This window comes from Acartia tonsa, chromosome 3 (genome assembly GCF_053477335.1).
Source record: "Acartia tonsa isolate MP-2025a chromosome 3, ASM5347733v1, whole genome shotgun sequence".
NCBI classification, from domain to species: domain Eukaryota; kingdom Metazoa; phylum Arthropoda; class Copepoda; order Calanoida; family Acartiidae; genus Acartia; species Acartia tonsa.
In genome coordinates this window covers 17,053,293-17,073,497 of record NC_137262.1, presented here as the reverse complement: position 1 = coordinate 17,073,497, position 20,205 = coordinate 17,053,293, and the positions used below count along the sequence as shown (strand labels likewise).

At 30.6% G+C, this 20,205-nt stretch overlaps 3 protein-coding genes across 3 annotated transcripts in view; 2 read left to right on the top strand and 1 right to left on the bottom strand.

Annotated features, from left to right (window-relative positions):
• LOC145313489 (uncharacterized) overlaps positions 1-20,205 on the top strand; it is a 55,337-nt gene that overhangs the window by 17,158 nt on the left and 17,974 nt on the right. The window contains exons 2-12 of the mRNA XM_080152924.1: positions 17,487-17,612; positions 17,830-17,941; positions 18,075-18,114; positions 18,286-18,354; positions 18,473-18,543; positions 18,671-18,755; positions 18,889-18,971; positions 19,204-19,276; positions 19,578-19,644; positions 19,723-19,876; positions 20,035-20,178. Coding sequence (XP_080009050.1) covers positions 17,552-17,612; positions 17,830-17,941; positions 18,075-18,114; positions 18,286-18,354; positions 18,473-18,543; positions 18,671-18,755; positions 18,889-18,971; positions 19,204-19,276; positions 19,578-19,644; positions 19,723-19,876; positions 20,035-20,178 — 959 coding nt within the window. The 5' untranslated portion in view covers positions 17,487-17,551. The remainder of the gene's footprint in view (positions 1-17,486; positions 17,613-17,829; positions 17,942-18,074; positions 18,115-18,285; positions 18,355-18,472; positions 18,544-18,670; positions 18,756-18,888; positions 18,972-19,203; positions 19,277-19,577; positions 19,645-19,722; positions 19,877-20,034; positions 20,179-20,205) is intronic.
• Positions 9,289-12,578, top strand: LOC145315136 (uncharacterized). The gene is made up of 6 exons (XM_080155182.1): positions 9,289-9,350; positions 10,165-10,255; positions 10,454-10,539; positions 11,021-11,097; positions 11,793-11,892; positions 12,139-12,578. The coding sequence occupies exons 1-6, from the start codon at positions 9,312-9,314 to the stop codon at positions 12,262-12,264; spliced, it is 519 nt and encodes a 172-aa protein (XP_080011308.1). The 5' UTR covers positions 9,289-9,311; the 3' UTR covers positions 12,265-12,578.
• Positions 13,412-16,319, bottom strand: LOC145314788 (uncharacterized). Its single transcript, XM_080154867.1, has 7 exons — positions 16,237-16,319; positions 15,930-16,054; positions 15,524-15,594; positions 14,731-14,848; positions 14,345-14,458; positions 13,811-13,875; positions 13,412-13,541 (listed from the first exon to the last, which is right to left on the bottom strand). Exons 1-7 carry the CDS (start codon positions 16,304-16,306, stop codon positions 13,412-13,414), a joined length of 693 nt encoding a protein of 230 aa, XP_080010993.1. The 5' UTR covers positions 16,307-16,319.

The following is a 20,205-nucleotide window of genomic DNA, read 5'->3' as shown; positions in this document are numbered from 1 at the left end:
CTCCCCAAAAAATTAGAATAAAAATTATCTCATTCGAATTAAAGCCAGAAATATTTTTACCTGGACTAAGTTTATAAAGTAATTTTGGAGAAAAGCTAAACTAGATTTGTTTTCTAATTGTCATCAGAAGTAAATGGAAAAAGTACATTTAGATAGAAAAAATGCAAAGTCGTTGGACAGTATAAAGTTTTCAGATAATGAATTATTCCAAAAAAAGATTTCTTTATAATGTTGGATTATTTTGGATTCTATAGCCCACGGCTTATTTTGTATTATTAGTTGGCTATAAAACTTTTGATACTTTAGATAGTTTTCTACCCTGAAGATGTGATATTTGTTTTCTAATAAGTTTATCCCTATCCCTAGCCCCTCCTCTTTCTAACTTTGTGCACACAAAGAGCAATTTTGATAAAGGAGGATAAATTCTCATATATTCAGAAAAAAGGCTTCCTCATATATTCAGAGAAAAAAAGGCATCCTCAAATGGACTGAGCAGAGATTTGTTTTGTGTGTATTAGGTTTTTTCATTTCTTGAATAATCATTGCATAATTAACCTCTTTAAGGTCCTAATCAATCCCTTGCTTAGATTTTCCTTCTAAGCTTCAGTCCCAATATCCTTTTATATATGAAATTGAGGCTGTAAAAGAGGGGGGATGAGGTTTTAAGCTTTATTATGACGACGCTCCCTTGAACTTGCCCACCCTTGCCATTCCCGTGCGCTCCCACACCTACACACCTACTGCTGAAGTCTTAAAAATTTGTGCACCCCATATAGAGTGCTTGCAAACTCAAATTGGTTATAGATTCATTTATTTTTGGACTATCACAGCAGGCTTTCTGATTTTGTTAGCCTCCGTTTGAAAAGTTACTTTAGGGGCTTAAGGTCTTATGGAATCGTCCTAATAAGCAGTGAGCTAATGTGCTCCTGAAGTTGGTTGAGGAAAGTATAGGAAAAAGTTCAACAGGGTAGCATGGTGTAATTACCTCTCGGGGAGAGGTGCACTTCGGGTTTTAGCCATCTCCACGTACCTTGAAACTTGCTTTGCGTCTCATAATTGCTGTGTAAAATGTCAATTTGTCCAGACAACTAACCCTTTGATTGTCAACCTTGTCTTTAGCTGTAGAAGAAGTTAAAGAATGGGCTCATGTTTCTTCACCCCTTCCCTGTGCAATTGTTCTAAAACTCTGCCATAATTAATCTGAAGATATAGTGAAAATTGTAAAACCATCAGTCCAGTGGTTGCTATTTCTAATTGCCCTGTTCTACCCTGCAGATTATGATAGAACTAACTCAATTTCTACCAACACAGAACAGAATACTAATTTAAGAACAGTTCATTACCATATTTCTGTATTTTCTCTGTACTATCAGATAGGTTAAGGACACTAGTACTCAATAATTTATACTAAAGATAACAGAATACTAATTTGAGATTAGTTCATTATCATTATAATATATTTTCTTGTATTTATTCGAATCCGGTGGATAGGAACCGGTTCTCATCCATACGAAAAAACTATGTCTAGCATCGTATTATATCCAGTTTTCTACGGATATAGAAATGTACAATCATAAGATTAAAACCAGTTTTTTTTATAATTGTACATTCTATATCCGCGGAAAGCCGTTTATAATACGATACGAGAAATAACTATTCTCGTATTTATTCGAATCCGGTGGATAGGAACCGGTTCTCATCCATACGAAAAAACTATGTCTAGCATCGTATTATAGCCAGCTTTCTAAGAATATAAAAATGTACAATTATAAGATTAAGGCCAGTTTTTTTAGCCCGTGCCTTCGTCACCTCTGGGCTAAAAAACTGGTTTTAATCTTATACTTGTACATTTATAACCGCGGAAAGTGGTCTATAATGCGATGAAAGAAATAACTATTCTGTGTACTATCAGTGCAGTGAGGGAAAGGACACTAATATTAATAATAATATATAAGAATTTTTATTCAAAGAGAACAGTATACTAATTTAATCGTAATCTATGCCTTTTTCAACTTTTTTTGTATTGTCAAAGTCCATTTGGGGTCATTAAACGGCATTAAACCTCTTTATTTCCATATCTGCCTCATTTTTCTAAAAACAAATACTAATATCAAAACTCGAACGTTTCCTTTATATTTTTGATAACTCTTATTATATGGTAACTTGAGTCATAGCTAACAAGAAATTCTAGATCACTTAATTCTTCATTTCATTAGGTAGTATGAAATATGAATAGTACTATTATTTTTAAATGTGTATAAATCATTTCAAGGAAAAAGCAGCATTTGAAATTAAAAATATAACCCAGCTACATAAATTGATTTTGAGAAAGGGTAGTTATGTCATAACCTGGCACAATCGTCATTATTTTGTTATTAAGTAGCCTAACGAAATTATATTTTTCCAGGCATTGGAGAAGTACAACATTGAGAAGGACATTGCCGCCTACATCAAGAAGGAGTTCGACAAAAAATTCAACCCAACCTGGCATTGCATCGTTGGCAGAAACTTTGGATCCTATGTCACACATGAAACCAGGTAAAAAAATGTTTGTGTTAAGGGGGACTGTACACGAATTAGAGCAAATTCCTGACCTTATAGGAATTAAACACTTATCGTCATTCATGGGACGTTTCTGTTCATTAAAGGATTAGGAAAATGAAATGTAAACATCGTTCAAACAATTTTAAAAAATTCTCGAGACATTTTTTCTCTCAAAAAAAACATAAAACATTTAATTGTCGATGAGATGCTTTACAAATATAAAAATATTTACATAAAATTTAACCACAACAAAACTATTTGAAATAAATGAAATCACTTGTTTTACTTTTTCCAATAAAGTTAATAATATTTTGTTTGAACTTGTTATTGAAATATGAAAGTCAAACCTGACGAAAGACATGATTCCCTTGACATAGTTCTCAATAAGGAATATAAATAAGTAACAAGAAAGCCAAATAATCTTTATATAAAATTACCAGGATGTCTGTCTGTGTGTAGCGTAAAATTGAAACAAACTTATTGCCTAATTTTAATGTTATATCCCAAGTGTTAGGATACATAACTTTACGGAATATTGTTATGTTACAGATGAATTTGACTAGGTATTCTTGTTATTACATAAGATGCAAGTTAAGAAATGCAATAACGAAAGTTAAATATTCTACATATGTGCTTTTATAATTCTTTTCATTTTTGTCAAAAGAAAATTAATTAAGTAGAGAATATTAAATATTTTCTTTTCAAAATATTATTTTATTATATTACTGTAATGATATCCTTTTAATTGATACAACTAAGGCTGGTCAAATTGGGCATTTTTTATCTTAAGGATTTTTTATTTATTTTAACTCATTTGAACCTTCGTTGCTTTCCCTCTAAGGGTCTCAAGTGCACAGACCCCCCCCCCCCCTCCTCCCTTAACCAAAACACACTTCTTGTAAACTGATACTACGTGGTTTTGGGTAATTTTTTCTTTATGCACATTCTTAGCGGGATTTTTTAAAGAGTGAAATATTTACCATATTCATTTCTCTTTGAAATTATAAATCTGTACAAAAACTTGTAAACTCCAAATATCCCAGCTTCTTAAAAGTGAATGAAAATTATTGTGCGCGCTAATTGGATTTTTATTCCATAGAAAAGAAAATTACATAAGTGGATATAATAATTAGCAATATATTTTACTCTCTATTAATTTATTTTTTGGTTCAAAAGTTGCGCAGCAATGTCGCAGCCATGAACAGACAGTTCCTTGTTTTATAGTAGCTGCGCGATTAGAAAAATATTTTGTTATAAGCTTTTGTAGACATATCCTTATAATAAAATGGATGTCTGTTTGAACCGATGGATCTTGCTAACCGATGAACATATGTTCTTATTTACAAGGCACCACCACCCTTCCAAGAGAAATAGCCGAAAAATACGAAATTATTTAACAAATAAGATATTTGAAATTAAAATAAAAACATTTAAAGTGCCTATAGGGGCGTAGCCGCTACTAAGTAATATAGTAACACGATTTATCGTTGTCTAATTCACCAAAATATAACTAATACGTCTAAGATACTAAGTAAAAAAGTTAACAAACTCTTTTATCAAAACTTTGATAAAAAGAATTTAGTTTCTCTAGTAAGCTTTATATAAAATACATATTTAAGGTTATGTAAGGTTCTATTCTTTCTTTACCTTGCATAAACCTTTTCTTATGTTCATTTAATGTCGCTAAAATAAATATTATCATGAAAATAGCGCAGTAATATCAAGCAATCTAACATTTAAAGGTTAGATTATCTGTTTTGTTGTTGCATAACGAACTTTTAAGGAAAAATTGCATTTACTATTAAATCTTTATGTTTAAATACTTATTTAGTTACCTATAGAATAGCTACGCTATAAAAAATCTTTTTTTTTTGTATTGTATAAACTACCAATTCTCTTGACTTTCTCTTTTTCTCTCTCAATCTATTCATTAAATATTCTATTCTATGTAAAACTAAAGTTTTGTTTAGAGCTGTCTGTAGGTAATATAAGGGCTCGGTAGTTGCCTTTTATAGATTTTTTTACATTTGGATGAACAGTTTTTCAAGAAAATAAGGATTAGTAGCCTGTCTGCTTGAGAAAGTCCAATTATCATTAAAGTAAGGGCGCTTAGTCGTATGTATAGCGGCTGCAGATTAATATTTCACTACTGTATTGTTGTTAAACTGCAGATTGTTGGTTTAACTGTCGGCTCATATTAGATTGTGGCTGCTGAGCCCTGGTAATATTACACGTTGTTTGTCAATTTACATATTGATTGGATAGCAGAATATATTTGTTAAGAATAAACATGTATATTGGTTGGTTTATTTTTAGAAATGAAAATACCGGACGAGTTTTTTGTCCAGTAAATTCATAGTAAAATGTGTCTTAATTCAGGAGATGGGTAAAGGACATAATATATTTATTTGCAAATATTCTCATACAAACTACATTTAAATTACCTACTAAAAAAATAAATGTAAGACTTTACTTTTCTTTTTAAAACAACATGTTAGCCTATGTATTCCTTAAGTTAATTTATCAGTAAAATTTGGACATTCATGAATTGAGTTTGTCTGTAAAGATTTATGAACATTTTCCCGGGTTAAAAATGATTTTATAAGTTTTCAATATTTTCTTTACAAAATCTTAAGTGTATTTTGCACAGGAATTTTGTATAGGTTATATGTTTATAAAAAAATTTCTTCAAGATATTCCAATTGACAAATGGAAGGGCAGCAACTTTAAGCGAACAGCTTTCAGATCGATTAACAATAAAGTGTTCGACAGTTCAAATAATTAGGCACATTAAGAACAAGGATGACAACATCCATAAAAGCGAAGCACTGAAACGGTAGGACAAACAGACATTAACAATTGTATAGTGTCAGAACTGAATAATCATAATATAAATGTATAAGAGTCAAAGCAAAATTGTAAGTAAATTTGTTGAAAAACTGCTTGATTTAGGATAATGTTTATGGACATACTTACATTTTTAGGACTTGATTATAGAGTTGCTTCGCTTATTACATTATACTTTGTTGTCCCAGGAATCAATATACCAAAAATCAGATCAATCAGATGATTAGATCACATAAAAATTTGTTGTTAAAAAAGTAAAAAAATCCACATGTTTAAAATGGACGTATGGACATTTTGGTGATGATTATAGAGTTGCTACGCTTTCTAAATCGTGCCTAACTATTAAAGCAATCACCATACAAAATTTGAAATCGATATGACAATTCTAACATGCCTAAATTAACGAAAAAAGCTATCCGTTACGGACGTACGGACGGACGTACGGACGTACGGACGGACCGACCCTAATTATAGAAAAGCTTCGCTTTTAAAAAGTAGGAAGAAAAAACGCTGATTTGAGTTGTCCTTCTTAGAAAATGATTACTTAGTTCCGGAAAAATTATAGGGTATTTTAGTTTTCGATTTAAGCCTTAAGATGGTAGTAGGCTATTTTCTGCCTCTTTTACACCCTTTCAATACAGAACCCCTAGATGCCAGGGACGCATTTGCTACTTAGAAGAATTTTCTAAAGTATGCACACACACACACGCACAAGTATATTGATATGCTAATGTAATATAAACATGCGCCTCTATCAATATTCACAAAAATTCTGATTTTATTCAACCTTGAGGGATTTTTAAGCAGTAAGGAAGACGGGAATAATGTGGACATTGCGCAATCCAAGTAAATACCTAGTGAATCAATAAACATTAAATGCTTTGCAAAGTGAAATATAATGGCCAAAAAATAATAAGAACTTTTACTAAGTTTTGTATTTTTAGGTACTTCATATCTAACTATATTATTATACAATGCACAAAAATATCGTTTGTTTTAATATTTATATTTTTTAGGCATTTCATCTACTTCTACCTGGGTCAAGTGGCTATTTTACTGTTCAAGAGCGGTTAAACATCACCAGCAGCAGTACCCTTATACCTTCTTCTCCCATCACAATGGTTCCCCTTGCACTCAACAGTTATCTACCTATACTATCTCAACAGAACATAGATCAAATTTGGCGGGAAAACTAAGAATCGTCTTTTGATTTTACTTTGCGCATATTTAACCAAAGTGTGCACTTCAATGTTTCTGCTAAAATCAATTTAAAGAATCCTTCATATGTAATGTATGTATAATCTTCATTCCTTTGATGCAATTTTACTATTTTTGGACATTTTTTGGCTTAAAATGTTAAAATAAAATAAAACTGAAATATGCGAGCTTTTTCAACTTAGAACTGAACAAAAAGATGTCCTTAATGGTAATATTTCTTATAAACGTACCATAATAATTAAATAAACACTTGCAATTGTTAAGAAATCTCATCTTCGATGTTATTTAAACTTATGAACTTACTGTGTATGAAAGAAAATTAAATAATATTTATTCATTAAAAAAACCTCGCTTATCTAAAAACCTATTTGAATATCCTTACCAACCTACTCTAAATATTTTATTGTATGTTTAAGGAATAATGTTAAAGAATGGAAAAATTTCTTGATTAACCCTTAAATAATTAATGGCAATTGAGGGGATGATTGTTGAATAAGACTGGTTGTTAAGGAAAGGATATAATTCTACAATACTAATATGTAATGTAATATTTATTCCTTAATTAAAAGTAAATTATAGATTAGTAACTTGTAAAGCATTCTATATTTGCTAAAAAAATACTGTAAATCACATTTTCAAGAGAATTTAAAGTTAGTAAAGCACCTTCTCATTAAAAAAATAAATATAGAATGTTGTATCTTTAACTCAATATAAACTTATATCTATCTATCTCAATGCATATTGTGTTATCTCATAATAAAAACCTCTGTAAGAATCATTTAGTGTAATACTTGTCTGTTTGATCGATTAATGTTACTCAAACTTTGTGCTGTATTACATCTTACATTCCCCCTCATTTCTCTTTATATAAACTTGTGGCTATTTTTCCCCGCGTTTAAAGTCAATTTTTCCCCCGATATTTTATTTAATTGAAAGCTTGAGGTTTATTTGTTCCACTTTCTTTTTCAAAAGCTCTTGTTTAAATTGAGTTATTAATATGAAAATAAAATGATCTCCTTTTATCAAATCATGTGTTAAGTTTTTTGACATATCGACCAAATTAGTTGTCTTATTTATCATGAGTCATATTTAGTTTCAAAATAATAAGTATAACATTATTAATGATTATTTATTAATTTTATGCTTGTCATTTTCTGGAAAATATATTCAGCATTTCATTTCAAATGTTCTTGTTGTATATTCTAAGAATTCCTTTTTCAATAAATTTTCCGTTTGGTCCATTGTTTTATTTTAGTAACTTTACATGTGGTTAGTAGCAAAGCTTCTCTGTACTACTGTACGTCTATATTTGTATGTAGTATGGAAATTTTTGTTTGTGGTTAGATCCTATGGATTTTTAAAATTATATACTTTTACATGCATCTTAGTTTTGTTTCAACTCCATACATGCCATTGCAATTTTGTGGCTTATGTTTAGTTAATTACATAACCTTTAATTCCTGGAAGCCATGCTGTTTCGTGCGGCTGTTGGTTGTTAGTTGCGGCTTTAATAGGCGCGGTAGGCTTAGGTTCTCAAACACTCCGGTTTATAGTAATGTAAAACCGTGAATGACAAGAAAAATAACATCCAAAAAGCGAAGCTCTTTCAAACGATGGAAGAAACGAGCATAATCAATTGTTGAGTTCAAAACTTGAAATGTTGAATATTAAAATTTAACATTAAATTAAACATTAGAAATATCAACATATGAATTTCAGCGGCCGCAGCTGTACTTGGCAACTGTCAGCCGCGGCGGTCGGCGGGAAAACGGCGGCGGATCTTTATGAAATTTTAATACGTTGTGTAGACATGTAAGAAAAGCTTAAGTTTAAAATTTGAAGTCTCTAAGTAAAAAATTGGAGGATCATACCTGGAACCTGAAAGTGACTTGAACAGTAACACCTGTATTTCATATAAGGATGTATTACTAGAGGATATTTTAGTACTTTGGTATGATAAAATACTTTGTTTTAGTCAAAAAAAAATTAGCTCTTTACCTGGATGACCCTGCCATGTTTGCTGGCATCCTGTGCCTGCCAGGATGGAGATATTCAAAAAATTCCAACTCTAAGTTATGTATACTTAAAGAGTCACGCAGTTTGGGCTCTTTATCTTTCACACACAGAAAATTAGATAGAAAAAACCGGACGGGGGGGGGCGTTCAACGCCCCCCCCCGACCGTTAAGGGTTAAAATTTAAAAGATTAAAACAAAATTGCTTATGAACTTGTAGCAAAATTGCACAAATATAGTAATCTGTTTAAGTACATACCTAGGACTTGAATATAGAGATGCATCGCGTAACATATTATTCCATGATTTTTTGTGATTATTCCCATTATTGACAAGAATCTTCTACATTACATTAGAATTCGTCACAATTCGTAGAAGGTGTTATTTCTGTGGGAAATTCAAATGTAATATTCTCAGCAAGTGAAAGAAATATGCTTTCGAATTTTATAAGGGTACACAAAATTTATGGTTATCTATATAGCCTTAGTTCGCTTAGAGTTTTGTAATATATTGTTAAATGGATGTTATTATCCTTGTTTAAAATTTATACGATGACTATATATAGTGAAACAACTTGTAGAACATGAATGTAGCAAAAACAAACTATAAGATGTATTTTTCTAGCTTCGCTGTTGCGGATATAATAACCTTTGTTTTCCTTATCTCTTATAATTATAGTTCAGTTAAAAATGTCAAGGGTTAGCGTAATACTGGTAATATGTCTAAAGGTTAATTTAGTAATATCTTTTTTAAAGATTTTCTAACCTAAACAAAGAAACTGTACATTAATTAGATTTTCATTTTTCACAGGCTTTCTAAATTCTGTAATTTATGGCATTTTGACTTTAAACAGCATTTGACAATTCTTTATTTTAGAAAACCTAGGAATCCTAAGTAATTATTAAGATATATAAGTTTGAAAGAATTTTAATGTTAGAGGTAGTTTTAAAATCTGCATCAAATTTAAGGATTTTTTTTATAAAATTAGTTTTTTTGTATAATTCTTTGTCTAAAAGCGCAAATACAATATAAGTTAATTAATTTTGACATCTGTGATTGGTGGATTGAAAACTATCATTCAACCATTTAGAGCGCAGGTAGTTTTCAATCCACCTATCACAGATGTCAAAATTAATTAACTTAAATTGTATTTGCGCTTTTAAATAAAGAATTATACAAAAAACGAATTTTATAAGAAATCATTGGAATTTGATGCAGATTTCAAATCCACCTCTTACATTAAAATTCTTTCCAACTTATATAGCTTAGTAATTATACAATGGACGTTTATTTGATATACTTCCCCATTGATGAGAAAGAAAATTACTCTTCTGTAAATTAAAATTATTGGTGGAGACTGCTATTTTGGAACCGAGCAATCAAAATTTAATAGTTTTTGAGCCAACGCATAAGATAGTGGTTATAAAACTTTTGGTGTAATTTACAGTCCAACCATTTCCACATTTGAAAACCCAATTCTTAGAACCAAAACAATCATTCAGTATAGATTTTCAAAACAAAATGAACCAAAATTTTATTTAGATTGTTTTTGCTGTTAATGCTACTAGCCTTCCAACTGAATGCTTATCTTACATAACATTAAATGATGATACCAGAAATGTTAATACACAAAGTAAGAACAATAAACGAGCACTAAAAAATAAAAAAGCTTAGACGATAGACCTATGTTTGGAATGTTTGTCTTTTTAGAGTTCATTGGCTAGGATCATGAAGATTAAGATTAGCGGTGTAGGGGTCATTTTGATGCTTGTGATTCGGGCAAATGTCATATTCAATCGCACGCCATTGTTCAAAAAGAAATATTTTCAAGGTTCAGAAAATTGGGTCGATAATATGAGTACAGATGACAATATACCTAGCCCTGATTGGTCTGGTGCTGCTTGGTACAGGTTCCTGGTAGGTTTCTATTTTTGACCAATTTTTACTCAGCAAGGATATTCTATACCTATACTATTTCATTCTGTTTATTTGTACAATATTTATCTTTTCTGTTTCTTCAGAAATATAATCTCCTTTTTATAAAACCAGCCAGGTAGTTAGGGTAAGTTAATGTCAACGTATTTTGTCCGTCAGTCAGTTCATAACATTATAGGAGAAATGTGATATTTTAGGCTGTTATTCAGTATTGTCGGCTTTTTTTGTACAGATTCCCAAAGCAAAGAGCTTCCTGTATATAATTTAAATGTGATTTGTCCGTCTGTCCATGATGCCACATGCAATATAGATATTAAGAACAACAAAAATTCATGTGAAGGGTTTAGTAATTTCCAAAATTTTATTCAATATTCAAACTTCTGCTCTTTGTATTAGTTTATCCATATTCTCATTTTTCTTATATTATGGATGTTGTTATCCATGTTTATATTCTTATTTCTAGCCTCCTGCTGGTACTAGGATGCCTGACTATCCACCTGGAGTTAATAAATGTGCCACCAAGCTCACTGGTTGGATTAGGTCAGTTCAAAATTGTAATTTTGGAATCCTTTTAATAAAGTAACAGGATGTTTGTCTGTCTGTTTGTTTGTACCGAAGGATCTTATTCTTACTAACCACTGAACTGATTCTTACTGGTTCTCCTTTACAGGGTAGCTTCTCATAGGCCCTGGAAAGGTTTATGATTATTTTTGGGAAATTCCCCCCTCCAAATTTTTTTTTTATATTTTCTATTCAAATCTAAAATAAAAAATTGTGTTATCGAATTTAATTTCCCCCTCCTCAAGTGCCCAAAGAGGTCTCTAGGGCGTAACCGCTAGTAATATCATTGCTACATAGAGTGATCAAATATTATATTTATATTTTTTACGATGTTTACTTGTTTAATTAGTAACAAATCATCAAATAAGTGCTTTTCATTGAGTTATTTTGTTTTATTGACCCTTAAAGTATGAAGATGCATTTTTATCGCACAGGAAGGAGTGAAGTGTGATTTTTGCATTAGAAGAAAAAGCAATAAAAAACATATTTGGTTGATTTTGTTAAATACTTTAGGAGGTTTTATTCTCAAGCTCATAAATCATCAGAAAACTTTATTTTCTACTAATGCGTATTACTAAACTAAAAGAGCAATAAATCACTGAATTTTTGATAATATCCGCCAAAATCTTTTCTCTGCTACCAAACAAATAGACAAAATTGTCTTTGTTATTAAGTGACCGCTGGCCAGAGACAGTTGGGGAAAGTCAACAAGTGACCTACTGCTTTGATGGAGACTTTATTGACCCAGCAAGACGGTGCTTATATCCTGTCAATGTAAGATTATTTGGAGTTAAAATGAAAATCTTTCCTGAAAATTAGCTCTGTAATTCAAATGTTAACAGATATTTATTTATTAAAATAAAGTTACTTTGTCATCAAATTTCAATAATATGACAAAACTTTTCTTATTAAGATATTAATTAACCCACACAGAGTTTAGCAGGGATTATGTAAAGTAAATAATGCCTTTAAATATCAATCATTACATTATTTTAATAATAATACAAATTTTAATTTCAGGGCGCTGTAACAAATTGTGGAGAATTTCTTGTTTATTATTTACCAGATACAACATCACATAGTAAAGCAAGATACTGTGCTATTAATCAAAATATTTATCTACTAAATTTACAAATAAATTATTGAATATCACATTAATTAAGCATATTTTTAATGAATATCTTCTCGTTTATAAAATATACTTTAATTTTGGAAGGTTATGACTTATTGGATTATTCAGAAATGCAAAGTTAGATTTAATTCGACTTTTAACTTCTAAAAGTACATAAGGCTTTTCTCGGCAAAATTTCGGTAATACAGGTTACTAAGTCAATTTTCATTTTATAAATTAACAGATTGAAATTCAAATAAAACAATGAAATCTTTTATACCACATTAAATATAGTAACAAATGTTAATCAATTGAGAAACATAACAAAATAAGCAGAATTATTTGGTGTAGAATTGTAATCTCCAGCAGTCAGCATGCCTGACTCTTCATCAATAATTGCAATCTCAACAATGCTAGTTTGACCATCAACAGCTATTAGGATGTTTTCTTTGATAGCAATACTTGTGGGATTATATCCATACAGGGGATATTCTTGAATTTTAATCAGCTGATCATTTTCAATATCATAGACAAGTATGACACCATTGTCACCCTTAGAACTCAGATAGACATGGTTATTGTTAATTATGATCTCAGGGAGAGAATATGCATCATTTGTGAACTCAATGTCCTATTTTTAAGAAAAAAATCAATGGAAAAGTTATTTACAATTGTAATATAATGCTTTCAATCCGAGAGACTATTAATCATTGAAGAAAGAGGGAAAAGGTTATACGTTTAACACCTGTGGGGGACCCTAATCCTGCGGGGCTCTAAGAACCCAATATAACCTAACCTTATTGAGGGTATGATATTGCTCTAAGTTTTAAGCAATTTAAGTGAATTAATAGTGGATATATTAAAATATACTATTTATGAAGAGTTTTCGTACTAAAATTGATATTATTGTAAACAACTTTATCCAAATATTTTTAGTCTTTGCCTGTTTCTCATAAAGCTTGCCATTCTCAGGGTCAACATCAAACACGAGAACATGACCTTTAGATTGACAAACCACAACAGCCATGTTGCCAGATATTGTCATATGTCTAGGGCCATAACCTATATGTCAGGAATTAAGAGATATGGCATTGTATGAGTAACAGCTTATTCAACAAATCGTTTTGTAACACGATTATCAAAACAACATTCTAGTGATCATAAAGTTACTTTTAAAAAGATTTAAGAAATACTGTAAGAATGGTTTGGGAAAATATTTTCTTCATGTGCCAAATCCCTGCCTTCATGGACATGATGTGTGCTTAAATAAGTCAGTGACCAGACACTGTCATCTTCCTCCAATCTTTGGATCCTAAACAAATATTGTCATGATTACAATTATTTTTTAAAGATATTTTAGAAGTTTATCTCAAATAGCAGCCATACAAATCTAGCATCGTCCATTGTAATATCAGTACTCATACCAATTTTATTTTCTCAGTCTTTTTAAAGTTAAAAGAACAGTAAGTACTAATAAAGATACTGAAAGGTCAGAAGAATCTTCACAAAGAATTGTGAAGCTCATCTTGAATAGCAAGGAAGTATCTTTGTTTGTATTTTTGCATAAAAATTCTGAATAACCTGTAAGTATAAATAAAGTCACAACCCTTATCCAAAATCCAAACCAAGTCACCATTTCTGACAACCTAAATTAATGTATTTTGATACACTGCCAATTGTTGAATTTGATGAATTTTTCAACCATGTAATAGGTATTACTGTTATTGTTAACCAAAATGCAATAAAACATACTTTAATGCCTAGGGCATACTGATTGAATTTACCTTTATTTTGCATTAAAGACCTGGCAGAATTTAATGCTTATGTTTTCAGAATATACATGAAACATTGTTAGAAATGAAGAATTTTCTTTGCTATCTATTTTCTTAATCATTGCACAAATCCTTTTAAGCAATGACAAAAGTGGAAGCAGCTTATAGTGCCTAATAAAAAATTACGCTATACAATACAAATGACCAATGATAGGCCAGATTACATTTTACCATTGGTCAATTACAATGTATTCTGGCCTATCATTGATTATTTTTCTTGTATGACGTCATGTATGACGTCATGTATGACGTCAGGAACTATAAGCTGCTTCTGCTCCCTAACCTGGCTAGGCCTGGATTGATCTCTGCTACAAAATTCATCTCTGTAGAGCAAGACCTGGCTGACATAATCAAGATGGCCTTCAGCTGTTAGCTGAACAACTGTCACAGAAGCACTAATTAGAGATAAGGGAAAAAGGACAAGTACTGATCAAAATCCTTTTTTCTTTTACTTGCTAATTTGTGTTAAAAGAGATAGGGCTGTAAATTATACTGGTACCCAAAGTTTTACAACCACATTATCTTTATATTAATTATAAATCTATACTAATATATCATGTATAGTCTTATCTCTTGATATCCCTGGTCAAAACAAATGGACAAAGATTTTTAAAAAATTCTTCAAATTTTATTTAAAATCAAATGTTAAAAATCTTATTCCTTATTCCTGACATAATTAGCAGTGAAGGCAAGGTTATGTTCAGTGTCCACAAGTAAATGTACTGGTCCTGGCTCAAGCAAGCTCAGAGCTTCTTGTTTTATTAGCATATCTTCCTCCATTCTCCATCTTTTAACAAAGAAAATTATGTCCATAGTTTTATGTATTGTATAGCGCAGCAATAAAGTTCATGATATTTTAGATTGATATTAAACAATTAACTGTTATTTTTCTGATAACTCTAATAAAACTTAAGATATATTACCTACCAATTAGTGAGATACAAAAAGTGACAGAGAGAGGTAGAGGAACTGCAATTTGTGTATGTATTTGATATGCATATTGTGTTTCTAATCGTTATATGTATTTGTAGTAGACAGACATAAAGTATAGACTACCTTCGCTCCAAGTAAAAATGATTTCCTTGTAAAATTGCCTGATTTTAAAATTATATTGATTTATCTGATGTATAAAGTTTGTTTTAGGATTCCTCACCCAAAATGCATTAAGGGAATATAAATTGGGAAGATCTATTTTGAGCATTTGTAACCTAACCTAAATTATGTGTAAATATCGTTGATTTAGTATGGTTAACACTTCAATTCGATAAATGTGTACATACTTTATTCCACTGTTGTTTGGGGTCAGAAGTGAAGCTACAAATTAGCCATTGAGTTCGTCCGTCCAACGTGAACCTCGACTGACGTCTATCCCAGTGTCCTGTTGCCCTGTTGCTGTGCTACTTATAAACATTGATGTCCTTGATAAATACACGAAGTTAACCAGCTATTAATGTTTGTTCACCTGCTAATAACACCACCTCTTTCTCCATTCAATTGTTCAACATTGTGCATGCCATATAAATCATTTCCAACCTGAAAATATTGTCATTCAATTCCATATTAAGTCATACGCTTTGCGTTGATTTAATCATCTTTTTAAATTTAATTGTCCTATCACTCCCTTCAAAATTCATCTTATTTGAAAATAAACATCAACATGTTAAAGTTATATTTACGACTTTGTCCCGAGAGACCTCTATATAGGGACATTTCAAGAAGAGGAAGAGAGTGTGGCGTTGACCCTCTTCTTTTTATTTTAGTTCAATTTTAAATTTTAAATCTTTATTTTTTTAACTAATCATTGAAAATGTACATACAACTTAAAATGGTTTAACGAACGTTTCTTTAGATCTAAAAAAACTGATGACCTGCTGAAGCCAGATTAAATTTGGATCTACATCCCATAGAAATTTAAATTCAGGATATCCATTCACTTCAGAATAAACAGCAAGCTCAGAAGAGTAGCCAGATACAAGAAAGTTTCTTCCAGGTTCTACAAATAAACTTCCTTTAAATTTTTTTTTGTCTTATTGAAAAAATCTCTAGTTCATTATTAATAATGAAAATGGGAGGTGCAAAATTTTTTTGAATGCTTCGCGCAGCATATCCTATCCAAACCTGTACAAGCCATTTCTAGGAAAGGAATGCATGATTAAATAATCTTAATAAAATAACCTGCAGTAGAAATTGTATAAGTTGCATTTATCATTGAAAAACAAATCAGAGTTTTCAAAGTATGTTGCATGATTCTGAAATTTAGAAACAATATGTCTATTACTTTCGTTAAAAGAAGTAAATTGAAAAAACTATTTTAATTACAGCTGACTTAAATTTCATATTTATATTCTTATCTTCATGTAATTTCAAATTAAATCGAATCAGTCTAAAATGCGAAGGAATAGCTTTACACAGGGAACAATCGTTTGGCCACTATGTAATAGACAAAAAAGTTCCCGAACAAAAATGACCGTTGTAAATCCGCTTGGATCCAATAAATCTTCCAATTGCATCTTCAAAAATCTTCCAATTTTAAGTTTATCATTTGTATTTCAGGATTAAAAGGTGAATAATTTATTTGATATATTTCTTTTACATTAAAATCCGAATAGACTATAATTGTCCATGAATATTCGATATGTATTGTAGTAATGTTTTTCTTTGTCTAAAAAAATTTCGATAACCACAGAACTGATTGTCTTCTGATGGTTTAAGGCTATTTACTGCCATTAATCGACCCTGCAAAAACAGTTCCCTTTGGTGTTATGAGCGCAGCAACTTTCAGATCAAAGCAAAACATTAAAATCATCTTGTTCCTATTTCCTTATCTGACCTAAATGTCGTCGTATATTCCGCTATAATGTGTAGCGGCATTAGCGCGTGAGTCTATTTTTTATGTTTCTTTCCTTCAATTTCAGAATATAGTAAAATGTTTCCTTTTTTACTTATTTGATGAAAATTATGTTAGAGTTTTAGAGTAAACTTTTTAATCAAAAATGTTTTATGAACTTTGCCTCATGTCCAATTTTATCTATTTTTTTTATAATTTTAAATTTTACGTGTTTTTGCGTCTTATATTTTTAGTGCTTTGTTTTCACTTTCTAAATTTTATTTTTTTTACAGCGAAGATTTTCTTTTTTGAGGGTCGGTTTGATCTTTAAAACTTTATTCTTTAGTCTTTAAATAGCCGGGAATCGAACTTTCTTCAATGCAACTCAGAACTGCACCGTCCAATTTTGTATTATCACTTATTTCACCTATTAAAGGCAACTTGAAAAAAATCTAAGGGGATATAACACTAAAAGGGGCTTTTACATTACGTAACCTGTGTCTATACAACAAATATGATGTTTTATTTAATAATGTTAATGAAATTAAATCCCCCCCCCCCCCCTAAAAAAACTGGATTTACACCATTAATTCTTTCAGATAATGCAAATTTTGCATTTCATGACTAACGTTATTAGAACTAGAAAACCAACCAACAACAAAAATGGATTCGGCAACAATTGAAAGTCAGATTAAAGGCCTTCTTGGCTTGAACTTGGGATTAGGTCAGTTTTAAATATACGAGTATTTCTCCAAATATAGATCATATATACAATTAATCATTTATTTAAACATGATGTATTTATAAGGAGAAAGAATCAAACAGTATTATTGCAAGTAGTAGAATTGTTAGCTAGTTATGTCTTAAAAGCTTCAACCTGTCTTAATAAGTAATATCACATATTTTTGTTCGTTTACTAATACCTTTATTTCTTGATACAGGTGGACCTGGCTCAACACCTGTCGGGAGTTTACCCACCCCGGGTATCACTTCCACACCTGCTCCCAGTACTTCAGCTCCTGGCAGCTACCCTGGCAGGAGAAATAGTTCCAGGTATGATTTGGTTTAAAAAATACTAAACTAGATTTAGATTCAATATATTTAAATACATAATAAGTAAATTGTGTTACCAATACTTGGTATTTGATTTGTTAAGACTTTTAATATTATGCTTTTAAATATCCAGGGACCATGACAAACCTGAAACAAAGGAAGAGTCACCTTCTGTAAGTATTAATAAATTCTTGTCATTTTTATGAACTCATAATATTCGCTTAATTCAAATTTTTAATTAAAAGCCTTTTCTGTTAACATATTAAACACATTATCCTTACAGGAAAGATCATTAAAACAAAATAGTTAAAATATTGTTCTAAATTTTTATTAATTGATTGTAGAAAGTTATTCCCGACTCTTATGAAGAATATCCAACTATTGAAGCTCTGATACAAGCTGAAGCTTTGAAGGTTTGTTACTTAACTATTGTTAAAAGATTTGATTTAACTTTAAAATCAGAAAATATGAGGAACATTCATCAAAAATATATTTCATGGTATTTAATTTATTAAATTATTGTTTATTCAGGAGAGTAGGGTCGAGGAATATAGTCCTCCAGAAATTTTAAAACAACATCTTGACGAACATCAGCGCATAAGGAAAAGTTATCTTGTTGTATATTTATATAATACAGCTGTAAAGTATCAAATTTTCTACATTGTTATTATTTTTTCATTCATAAAACTTATCCGTTAATTAAACTAAAAATAACTTTTGAAATGACAGTTTCCTGAAAAAGAAGCCACAAAAAGTTCGCAGACAAAACTGGTTGTGTCGACTCTGTGAATACCATTGTGATGACTTGAAAGTTGTAAGTGTCCTTCTCTCATTATATTATAATTGTGAACAAGTTCAAAACAATTTTTTAAGTGAATTCGAAGTATATTCAATTATAGTATTTTTTTTGAAGATATATACATGTTTAAATTATAATAAATGTTTAGTGCCTAGAACATATAGAAAATAGCAGGCATAAAAGATTGGTCAAGCTCAAAGTAATCGAAGAAACATTGAAATTGATTCCAAGGTATTGTTGTCCATTATATTAACTAAATAGGAACTTTGAACATTTTAAGTATTAAAAAGAATTATGTTTACTGTAAAAACACAAACCAAATGTATAGCTCGTACTAAATAATAAGACAACTTTATATGTTCTTTTAAAACCATAATTATGCTTATGACAATGTTTATTATTTTTCTACCTATCAAGTTTTTCTTAACATTTCAGTAAAGTAATATATTCATTTCTGTTTTAGTCCTACAAAGTTACATCTAGATGGACTAAGTACACTACTCACAAGTACAGCAGCAAATATTGGACTTACAGAGGTGTGTATTCTCTTGTTTTATGCTTTCTCCTTAGCCCAAGTTTTTTGTAGTTGGCAACTTCCCTTATTTGGGAGTTTACAAAAATATCTTTGTCCTGGACCAACGTAAAACTGTTGAAAAAATTACCTAAATCATGTTTCGGATGTTTGCAATTCAAGGAACAGCCCAAAATATTTAAATATTAAAACATTTTTTTGACGTTGGAAGTTTAAGAACATGTCTAAATATCTAGACTGAGATGTTTTTATCCACTTTTTAAAAATGTGCATGAATGGATCAAAATTATTACCTATTGTTTTAGGAGGATGTATCAAAAAGACTTAAGATTGCTGATCAAGTAAATGAACTGCTAAAACCAGAGCTTCCAGGTACATTTCTTTTTCTGGTATTGTAGATTACGATTGTAAATTACGTTTTTCTCAAAACTAAACCAATAATGTTTTTAGAATGCAATGTAAGATTGTGTGGTTCATCCTTGTCCGGATTTGGTCTCAAGAATTCAGATGTCAACCTGGATATGGAGATGGACAGCAAGGATTTCAAATCAAACATTGTCCTGCTCAAGGCCCTGGAAGCCCTGCAGAATGCTAATTTATTCAGGTAAGGTTTACGATACCGTTAAAATCTATTTTTTTATTACTCTTACATAATTGCTCCTATCAGTTATTTCCTAAAGTCAACAAAATATTGAAGAAGTAATTTTGTGCTTTTTAAATTGCGTTATTTATTATACCTGACATATGTACATATTTGTTTAGAGAGGTGAAAGATGATTTTGCAACGAAGCATCCCTCCATTCTGTTGAAAACATTTGAGGGCCATAATGTGAGATTATCTCTGCATAACAACAATGCTTTCCTAACATCGCAACTGCTCAAGGACTATGCAGGACTTGATTCGAGGTTAGAATACTTAAAAATTATAAGTAT

Excerpts from the sequence above, each read along its gene's own strand:
- LOC145315136 (XM_080155182.1), top strand. The coding sequence starts at position 9,312 with ATGTCAAGGGTTAGCGTAATACTGGTAATATGTCTAAAG. Across the intron at positions 9,351-10,164 it reads TACTGGTAATATGTCTAAAG|ATTGTTTTTGCTGTTAATGC; the intron begins GTTAATTTAGTA and ends AATTTTATTTAG. Across the intron at positions 10,540-11,020 it reads CTGCTTGGTACAGGTTCCTG|CCTCCTGCTGGTACTAGGAT; the intron begins GTAGGTTTCTAT and ends TCTTATTTCTAG.
- LOC145314788 (XM_080154867.1), bottom strand. The coding sequence starts at position 16,306 with ATGCAACATACTTTGAAAACTCTGATTTGTTTTTCAATGATAAATGCA. Across the intron at positions 15,595-15,929 it reads ATTTAATCTGGCTTCAGCAG|GTTGGAAATGATTTATATGG; the intron begins GTCATCAGTTTT and ends CAATATTTTCAG. Across the intron at positions 13,542-13,810 it reads GACTTTATTTATACTTACAG|GATCCAAAGATTGGAGGAAG; the intron begins GTTATTCAGAAT and ends ATATTTGTTTAG.